At 41.0% G+C, this 10850-nt stretch overlaps 1 protein-coding gene across 1 annotated transcript; it reads left to right on the top strand.

The window, feature by feature from the left end:
• The first annotated feature begins 1117 nt into the window (after positions 1–1117).
• Positions 1118–1672, top strand: LOC133755744 (jun dimerization protein 2-like). The gene is made up of 2 exons (XM_062185767.1): positions 1118–1270; positions 1403–1672. Exons 1-2 carry the CDS (start codon positions 1118–1120, stop codon positions 1670–1672), a joined length of 423 nt encoding a protein of 140 aa, XP_062041751.1.
• Positions 1673–10850: the final 9178 nt, after the last annotated feature.

Consider the following 10850-nt stretch of genomic DNA (forward strand, 5'->3'; position numbering starts at 1 on the left):
GGGAAGCTCTGCCTTCCCCTGCTACTTGTCGCCTGACCTTCGGCCCTCAGAGGAAGGCGCTAGGACCTGGCATCTACAGCAGCTGGACACCCCGCGCGTCTTTGGGGCCCCCTTGGCCATTGCTGTGCCCCCCGTACACCTGCCCCCAACCCTGACGGCACCGGGCCAGCCCCAGTGCAACCCCGAGGCCCCCTTGACCACCACCGTGCCCCCCAGCAGCCCCCTTGAGGCGCCCTCCTTGGCTGACCCCTCGCAGGAGGGCAAGAAGGCAGAGAACGACAGCCTGGAGTATCGGCTGCGGCGGGAGCACAACAATATCGCCGTGCGCAAGACCAAGCGGCGCATCCTGGAAATACAGCAGTACATGGCTGAAAATGAGCAGCTGCGCAGGCGCGTGGAGCAGCTTACGCAGGAGCTAAATATCCTGCACATGTTTTTGAAAGCTGTTATAAATTTAATGACATTGGTTACTAAACATTAGGGACATAAAAGAAAAGAGTTGGTAAGAAGGGCTAAAGAAAAGAGAGAGCTTTTTATATAAGGAAAGGACACGGTTTGTAAGATCCGGATGGCTAGTTTAATCTAGACTGAAAGGAAAATGGTAAAATGTTTAAAGTAAGTCGAAGAGGGTGTGTGTAAGTCGAAGAGGGTGTGTGAAAGTCACAAAAGGTATTTGAGTCAAGGGATGTGTTTTCTGTTTTTGTCTCTGTTGTATTTTCTGTTTTTAAAATTCTGATACCTTTTTGTAATTTTTCTATCCCGCGGAACATGCTTCCCCTACCCTGTAGATTTGCTTTTGTGCTCATAAAATCGGCTGCAAGGCACAGAGATGTGTTCGTAAACCTGTGTCTGGCAGCGGATTTGGTGGGCGCATGGGGAGGCGGCCGGCTGCCGCCTATCAGCTTAAACTCGGATTTTAACTTTACAACGCCAAAGTTTCACCTGGACGGTCTTTTAAGAGTCTCATCTTGAGTGGAGTGGCTCTTGGAATCCTCTCGGGGTGGGACTTTTGAAGACTGTTTAGCATTCGTACCCGGCTCCCCTCCTTTGTTGCAGGATAAAGAAAAAGTTTCGTGCTCCCACACTCGTTTCAGACCCTGTGCCCAGCCGGCCTGCTATGATGCATGGGCAGATTCCCGACTCTTTTGTGACCACGGGCTCTCTGCCAGGGCAAGACCCCCTGACCGGACGGCCCGGCTCGGCTCTGATCGTGAAGGAGCTGAAATGCATTGGGACCATAATCGTACCCTTGCTGGAGATAAAGCTGGGCATGCCTGACGCAGCCGTGGACACCAGCACCGAGGTCATCACCAAGAACTTAAGACAGAAAGAAGTGGTAAAGGAGGCGGAGGATGGGAAAGACGCCCCCGCCAACGGCAACGCTAACGAGGTAAACCTGGACAAGAGGCCCCAACCTGTAGAAAGTGAGCTCGACGAACAGGAGGAGCGGAGGAAAAGGCGCTTGGAACAGAACAAGGCGGTGTGGGCCCGGAGGAAGGAGCGCACGGAGATCCTGCAGCGGGAGTTTGAGCGGCTGGAGTTCAGAAACGCGGTACTAAAGATGCATGTCAGGGAGCTGGAGCAGGAGCGGCAGCAGCTGATTCTCGTACTGAACCGGCGCCGCCCCACCTGCATTGTCCGCACCGACAGCGTCCCTGCCCCTTGGACCTAATATTAATGGATGTGGTGCAAATGGTATAACTCATCCCCATGATTTCACTTAAATTTTAAGATTAAAATTTGACCAAAAAGAAAAGGGGGGAATGTGAAATTGAGGCAGGATGGGGTTAAAATGAAGTTGCTTGAGCTAACTGCATATTTTGCTTCTGTGCAAAATGCTTTGGCTTGCAAAATGCATTTTTTTAAGATAACTAGACTTTAGCTGACCTTGTAACATGTGATGATTGTGCTAATGCTTTTATGAGATAATGGAGCATGTGACAATTATTTTAGGAGCTATGTTAAGTTTTTGGTTATGATGACCCCGTGTTTATGCTTGCTCAAGGTTTTTGTCCCCTCACTCTGGAAAAACCCTTTATCTTGTGATGTATTCGTCATGCTGTGGTTTATCTTGTGATTCTTGGCAATGATGTGGAGATATGCTAATGTTGTGGTTTCAAATCTTAAATATGCTGTGCGGTTGATGATCGGCGCCTCTCTTCTCGCACTCCACCAGAGGGTGTTGTTGTGCTTAAGAGTTGGCCCATCTGCACAGATGTAATAAACTTCCTCATGCACTTGCAGCGATTGGACTGGAATTCGTGTTTCTGGGGTCGGTAAAAGTGTGAGACACCTGTCGGGGGTCTTACAATGGTACAAAATTAAATGTTCCCTGATAAAAACATTCAAAACAATAAAGTCCATCGATAATATCCAGAAAAAACAAACACAGAGGCTTTCACAATATTTCGGATTGAGTTAGCCAAAACACAAGCAGATATTTCTGGTTTCTTCCAGTCATATCCAGACAAAGTGGTGTGGAATTCCTATGCAATGGACTGAAAAAAATCACAGTAAAAATGGTTTTGGAAAAAAACAAAGTCTTTTCGTTAGGCAAGTGCATAAAATGTCATCTATACAAACAGAAATATCATGTTTGTTTGCCGCAGTTCCTCTAGCTTTCTCCCTAGAAAATATGAATATGTAGACCTGGTGTCTCCATGTGGAACCAATTACTGTATCAAGCTCAAAAAAAAATGTTCCCCGATGAAAAAACATTGAAAACAATAAAGAAATTGATAATATGCAGAAAAAAACAAACAAAGAGGCTGTAGCAATATCTGGGATTGAGTTAGCCAAAACACGACCGGATATTTCATTTTTCATCCAGTCATATCCTGAAAAAGTGCTGTGGAATTCGTATGCAATGGACCGAGAAAATCACAGAAAAAATGTTTTTGGAGAAAACCAAAGTCTTTTTCATATGCAAGTGCGTAAAATGTCATCTAGACAAACAGAAATATCATGTTTGTGTGCCGCAGTTCCTCTAGCTTTCTCCCTGGAAAATACGAATGTGTAGAGCTGATGTCCACATGATGAACCAATTAGGGTTTCAACGGTACAAAATTAAATGTTCCCTGATAAAAACTTTCAAAACAATAAAGTCAGTGAATAATATCAGGAAAACACAAACACAGAGGCTTTCACAATATTTCGGATTGAGTTAGCCAAAACACAACCGGATATTTCTGGTTTCATCCAGTAATATCCGGAAAGGTGGTGTGGAATTCGTATGCAATGGACCGAGAAAATCACAGTAAAAATGGTTTTGGAAAAAAACAAAGACTTTTCGTTAGGCAAGTGCATAAAATGTCATCTATACAAACAGAAATATCATGTTTGTTTGCCGCAGTTCCTCTAGCTTTCTCCCTAGAAAATACGAATGTCTGGAGCTGTTGTCCACATAATGAACCAATTAGTGTTTCAACGGTACAAAATTAAATGTGCCCAGATAAAAATATTCAAGACAATAAAATCCATCCATTATATCCAGAAAACACAATGACAGAGGCTGTAGCAATATTTCTGATTGAGTTAGGCAAAACACAACCGGATATTTCTGGTTTCATCCAGTCATATCCAGACAAAGTGGTGTGGAATTCGTATGCAATGGACCGAGAAAATCACAGTAAAATTGGTTTTGGAGAAAAGCAGTCTTTTCCTTAGGCAAGTGCATGAAATGTCATCTGTACAAATAGAAATATTATGCTTGTTGCCACAGTTCCTCTCGCTTTCTACCTAGAAAATACGAATGTGTAGAGCTGGTGTTCCCATTATGAACCAAATAGTGTTTCAACGGTACAAAATGAAATGTTCCCAGGAAAAAACATTCAAAACAATAAAGTCCGTGGATAATATGAGGAAAACACAAACACAGAGGGTATCACAATATTTAGGATTGTGTTAGCCAAAACACAACCGTATATTTCTGGTTTCATCCAGTCATATCCGGACAAGTTGTTCGGAATTCATATGAAATGGACCGAGAAAATCAGACTAAAAATGGTTTTGGAGAAAAGCAAAGTCTTCGTTAGGCAAGTGCATAAAATGTCATCTATACAAACAGAAATATGATGTTTGTTTGCCGCAGTACCTCTAGCTTTCTCCTTAGTAAATGCGAATGTGTAGAGCTCGTGTTCCCATGATGAACCAATTAGTGTTTCAACGGTACAAATTGAAATATTCCCTGATAAATACATTCAAAACAATAAAGTCCATCGATAATATCCAGAAAACACAAACACAGAGGCTTTCAAAATATTTCAGATTCAGTTAGCCAAAACACAACCGAATATTTCTGGTTTCATCCAGTCATATCCGTAAAAATGCAGTGTGGAATTCGCATGCAATGGACAAAGTTAATCAGAGTGAAAATGGCTTTAGAGAAAAGCAATGTATTTTCATAAGGAAAGTGCATAAAATGTCATGTATACAAACAGAAATATCATGTTTCTTTGCCGCAGTTCCTCTAGCTTTCTCCCTAGAACATACTAATGTGTAGAGCTGGTGTCCCCATGATGAACCAATTAGTGTTTCAACCGTACAAAATTAAATGTTCCCTGATAAAAACATTCAAAACAATAAAGTCCACTGATAATATCCAGAAAACACAAACACAGAAGCTATCACAATATTTTGGATTGAGGTAGCCAAAATAAAACCGGATATTTCTGGTTTCATCCAGTCATATCCGGACAAAGTGCTGTGGAATTCGTATGCAATGGACCGAGAAAATCAGCGTAAAAGTGGTTTTGGAGAAAAGCAAAGTCTTTTCGTTAGGCAAGTGCATAAAATGTCATCTAGACAAACAGAAATATCATGTTTGTTTTCCGCAGTTCCTCTAGCTTTCTCCCTAGAACATACGAATGTGTAGAGCTGGTGTCCCATGATGAACCAATTAGTGTTTCAAACGTACAAAATTAAATGTTCCCTGATAAAAACATTCAAAACAATAAAGTCCATCGATAATATCCAAAAAACACAAACACAGAGGCTGTAGCAATATTTCTGATTGAGTTAGCCAAAAAAAACCCGAACATTTCTGGTTTCATCAAATCATATCTGGACAAAGTGGTGTGGAATTCGTATGCATTGGGCAGAAAAAATCACAGTAAAAATGGTTTTGTAGAAAAGCAAAGTCTTTTCATTATGCAAGTGCATAAATTGTCATCTATACAAACAGAAATATCATGTTTGTTTGACACAGTCCCTCTAGTTTTCTCCTTAAAAAATACGAATGTGTAGAGCTTGTGTCTCCATGTGGAACCAACTAGTGATTAAAAGCACAAAATTGAATGTTCCCAGAAAAAAAACATTCAAAACAATAAAGTCCATCGATAATATCCAGAAATCACAAACACAGAGGCTTTCACAATATTTCGGATTTTTTTAGCCAAAACACAACCGGATATTTCTGGTTTCATCCAGTCATATCCGGACAAATATGTTTGGAATTCATATGCAATGGACCGAGAAAATCAGAGTAAAAATGGTTTTGGAGAAAAGGAAAGTATTTTCGTTAAGCAAGTGCATAAAATGTCATCTATACAAACAGAAATATCATGTTTATTTGCAGCAGTTCCTCTAATTTCCCCCTAGAGAATACGATTGTGTAGAGCTTGTGTCTCCATGTGGAAACAATTAGTGTTTCCAAGACCAAAATTAAATGTTCCCTGATAAAAAACATTCAATATAATAAAGTCCATGGATAATATCAGGAATACACAAACACAGAGGCTGTAGCAATATCTGGGATTGAGTTAGCCAAATCACAACCAGATATTTCCGGTTTCATCCAGTCATATACGGACAAACTGGTGTGGAATTCGTATGCAATGGACCGAGAACATCACAGTAAAAATGGTTTTGGAGAAAAGCAAAGTCTTTTCATTAGGCAAGTGCATAAAATGTCATCTATACAAACAGAAATATCATGTTTGTTTGCCACAGTTCCTCTAGCTTTCTCCCTAGAAAATACGAATGTGTAGAGCTGGTGTCACCATGATGAACCAATTAGTGTTTCAACGGTACAAAATTAAATGTTCCCTGATAAAAACATTCAAAACAATAAAGTCCATCGATAATATCCAGAAAACACAAACACAGAAGCTTTCACAATATTTTGGATTGAGGTAGCCAAAATAATACCGGATATTTCTGGTTTCATCCAGTCATATCCGGACAAACTTGTGAGGAATTCGTATGCAATGGACCGAGAAAATCAGAGTAAAAATGGTTTTGGAGAAAAGCAAAGTCTTTTCGTTAGGCAAGTGCATCAAATGTCATCTACACAAACGCGAGGTGAGCATAACATTAATAGCCCGATAAACTAGCGGGCAAGCGGAAAGAGGAGACTAGAGGGAATGAGGCTTGAAACTCCGTGGGGAATGGCCGGCGCCGTGGCTCAACAGGCTAATCCTCTGCCTTGCGGCGCTGGCACACCGGGTTCTAGTCCCGGTCAGGGCACCGATCCTGTCCCGGTTGCCCCTCTTCCAGGCCAGCTCTCTGCTGTGGCCAGGGAGTGCAGTGGAGGGTGGCCCAAGTGTTTGGGCTCTGCACCCCATGGGAGACCAGGAGAAGCACCTGGCTCCTGCCATCGGAACAGCGCGGTGCGCCGGCCGCAGCGCGCTACCACGGCGGCCATTGGAGGGTGAACCAACGGCAAAGGAAGACCTTTCTCTCTCTCTCTCTCTCACTGTCCACTCTGCCTGTCAAAAAAATAAAATAAAAAAAAAAATGAAACTCCGTGGGTAAAAGTTCAACAGGCTAACTGGAAGAGAGAGAGGGGAAAAATGTGACCGATACGGACACGAGTTTCTCTCTCTCTCCTCACCTCTCAAAGGCTAGCAAGACAAAGAGCAGGAGCCATTTTGGACATACGTCATAAGCAGGGTGACCTCAGGTCTGCACCGGCCCTGAGCCTAGCAGAAAAACCTGACTCTGGGGGGAGGGGTGAAATAACAGGAGATTAGCATCTGACTTGGCAACCCAGTGGGAGACTGCAGAATTGGAGCCCACACCGAGGGCAGCAGAGATTCCCTGTGTGGTCCCTGGGAAAGAGCTTCTGATCTCTGGCTCCTGTGGGTATATCATTCACCTGCTAACTACTTCAAATTACGTTAAGCTGTGCGGAATTACTTCCCTTTTGAATAAAAAAAAAAGAGAGATTTACCACACCTAACCTGGGAGTGTCACATTTGACACACCCTCAACCCGGAGGAATCAAACACAGCTCTCAGGCCACACTCATCTCAAGCCTCTAAGGCTCCACCGAAAGCAGACAGTCCACTTAATATAGAGCCATAGTGCAACAAGAAAAAACACCACAGTGAAGAAAGCAAATATCTCCAACATGCCAAACAACAAACGCAAAACACAAGCTAACAAGAACAAGGAAGACACTATGACGCCCCCAAATGAAAAAGACACCCCAATTCAAGATTATGAAGATGATGAGATCGAAGAAATGCAAGAAGCAGATCTCAAAAAATTGATAAGAACATTAAGAAGTTCTCAAAAACAAATTCTTGAACTACAGAAATCTTTAATGGACAAGATAGAAAATCTCTCTCATGAAAATGAAATATTAAGGAGGAATCAAAATGAAATGAAACAACTAGTAGAACAAGAAACTGTGATAGTGACAAAAAAAAACAATGAAATGAAGAACTCAATAGATCAAATGACAAACACATTAGAGAGCCTTAATAACAGAATGGGCGAAGCAGAAGAGAGAATATCAGACTTAGAAGACAGAGAACAGGAGAGGAAACAGGCAAATCAAAGAAAAGAAGAAGAAATTAGAAATCTAAAAAATATTGTCGGGAATCTACAGGACACTATTAAAAAACCTAACATTCGGGTTCTAGGAGTTCCTGAAGGCATGGAGAGGGAGAAAGGATTAGAAGGCCTTTTCAGTGAGATACTAGCAGAAAATTTCCCAGGTTTGGAGAAGGACAGAGGCATCTTAGTACAGGAAGCTTATAGAACCCCTAATAAAGATGACCAAAAGAGATCATCACCACGACACGTTGTAATCCATCTCACCACAGTAAACATAAAGAAAAAATTCTAAAAGGTGCAAGAGAGAAACGTCAGATTACTCTCAGAGGATCTCCAATTAGACTCACAGCAGACTTCTCATCAGAAACCCTACAAGCTAGAAGGGAATGGCGAGACATAGCCCAGGCACTAAGAGAGAAAATCTGCCAGCCCAGAATATTATATCCCGCAAAGCTCTCATTTGTGAATGAAGGTGTGAATTAAGACTTTTCATAGCAAACAGAAACTGAAAGAATTTGTTGCCACTCATCCTGCCCTGCAAAAGATGCTTAAAGATGTGTTACACACAGAAACACAGAAACATGGTCATCAATATGAAAGAAGGTAAAGGAAGGAAACCTCACAGCAAAAGATCACAGGAAGCTCAATTTCGCTTTGACATAGAATGAAACTCTGATGCTCTGTTAAAGCAATGTGCTAAAGTAATCTATTATGTTCTCTTGATGTCTGTTAATTTCTAATTGTTCAAAAACAGCTGAACGTTTATTAAGAGCTATGGGTTATTTAAATATGTGCTTCTTTTCAAAGATTTGAATAATCACCTTGTAACAATGATCAAATTTGGTCTATGTTATGTCATGATTTTAAGGAATCTTATTTCAACCAGATATTTTGGATTTTGAGCCTTCTTGGCATTCTTGACAGGCATTCAAAAAATCAAAGTTTCAAACAAGCTGGACTCTGAAATTTCCAGTAAATCCTGGACTTTGGTTTTTCCAGTTTGGGCCCAACTGAAAAAATCGAAGGGCCTATGTCTCTCATCTTATAGAGACACCAACTAATCAGGCTATTTGGATTATATAAGAAGTACTGTGAAGATGTGATGTGGTACCAAATTTTAAGTTTCTATAATGGAAAATGCTATTAATACAAATGTTGGAGAATTAAAAAGTCTAATGATCTTGTGTTACTAGACATGATAGTTATCTTAATGAGAAAGCCCCAGAGGCCTAAAGGGTTAAATACTTGCAAAATCCTACAGGTGCTTTCAAAAATACTGTGAAGTAAGCCAGTGCCTCTTGTTGGCTGATGAGTTTATAATATTAAACATGGCGACTTAAAGTCTTTTGTCATCCACAGTTATATATGATTTGCTGGTCATAAAACTAAAGCATTATTGATTCTGTGTTTAGCTGTCCTCCTATAGGTTCCTATGGACTTTTTCCAGCCACTTCTATTGTATTCAGTACTTTGGGATGGCTCTGTAAACACATGAAGCCAATACTGTATTAACAGTACCAACTGAGAGAAAGTATGGTTAACTGAGGTTACTAAAAAGAAAAAGTAATTCAACTCAATTGGCAATCTACAAAAAGAGTTAAAGATTTTAAAAGCTATTATTAAAATTGCTATATTGGTCTATTATGTTATGTTATGTGTGTGTACATATTGTATGTCCACATGGGGAAATTTTATTAAGAGTTTTATTTTAAATGGCTTATGGATAAGATTCTCCATAAATTTAAGCTGCTAAAATCAATCAAAGATACATTTTAATTCGTGTGACCTGAATCTGTGTATCATATGTTTTAAACTTGTTGGTAGAAAGAAACTAAAAACATTTTATATGGTTGTGCTTAAGTTTACTGGTTAAACAAACTACACCATGTTAGATATTTAAGAGGTGTTTTCAAATACATGATTCTTAAAATTCATAGAAGGCATTGGACCTCCTGGTAAATGTTTTCTTAAGTTGTTATCTAATGGTTGAAACGGTTTGCTAAGTATTCATGTAATATTGCTATTGTCAGCAAGTGATCTAGGACTTGCTCCCTCAATTCTCTATTCTAAGCCCAACTTGTTCTTTCATTTCTCTATTCTCTTCAAGGTAGGAAACTAATTCTATTAGGAAGGAATCTGTAGGACGTACAATTTAATCTTTAGACCTTATAAAAGAGATGGCTAACATTTTTCTGTAATAGCATAGCCAAAATAAGAACTTAAATAATAATCTCATAGCTAGATTCACTTCGCCATCAGCAAAGTATACAGTAAGTAGAAAAAGCCTCCCTTTCAGACCGAAGGGAAAGCAAGTTTTTAAGTGAGAATATAATTTTCCTCATGGGCATTGTCTACCTTAGAAAAACTACTACAGAACATGCCTGTGACTATAGACTTGTAGTTCAGGCCACTGAAGATTAGAGATGGGACATGGGCACTCCCTTGACTTGCATCGTCTGGTCTGCTTTAACACAAACCAGGAGGAAAAGAAAGCTAGGCATCAGAAGCAATGGGTGGCAGGCCTATTAATGGCTGATCTGTACAGTGACCTGCCCTCAAGGAGACCCAACAGGCCAGTCCACTGCAGTGGCTTTCAATGTGGTAAGCCTGGGCTTCAGCAGAAGTCAGCTTGTGAAGAGCCCTGGCAGCTCTGCCAAGAGTTGGATCACTGGAAATGGACCTGCCCTGGAGTCGAAGCATTCCCAGGTCAGAGCCACAGATCTTATTGGCTCTAAGCTGAAAAGCCCTTCACTCAGCCCAACTTACAAGTGACCACTGTAGCTGAGGGGACGGCCTAGTAGAGTCAGCAACATTGCAGGCAGAACTGTAAATTTCTTGTTAGAGTTGCCACCTGCCTTTACCTGGCCAGCTCTCTCCCAGGCCAGCCAAGTAATGAAAGTCAACAGAGTGCCTTCCCCTAGGAGGTTCACACCTCCCTTAGGATATACCCCATGTGAAGAGATAGATAGGTCTGGGCCTCTTAACTTACAAGGCCTAAAGCCCACCAGATTATAATCAAGCCCCTTCTGTCAGGTTCTATTTGCCTCTCAATCAGAAAACTTAATTGT

This window comes from Lepus europaeus, unplaced genomic scaffold, assembly GCF_033115175.1.
Source record: "Lepus europaeus isolate LE1 unplaced genomic scaffold, mLepTim1.pri SCAFFOLD_96, whole genome shotgun sequence".
NCBI classification, from domain to species: Eukaryota; Metazoa; Chordata; class Mammalia; order Lagomorpha; family Leporidae; genus Lepus; species Lepus europaeus.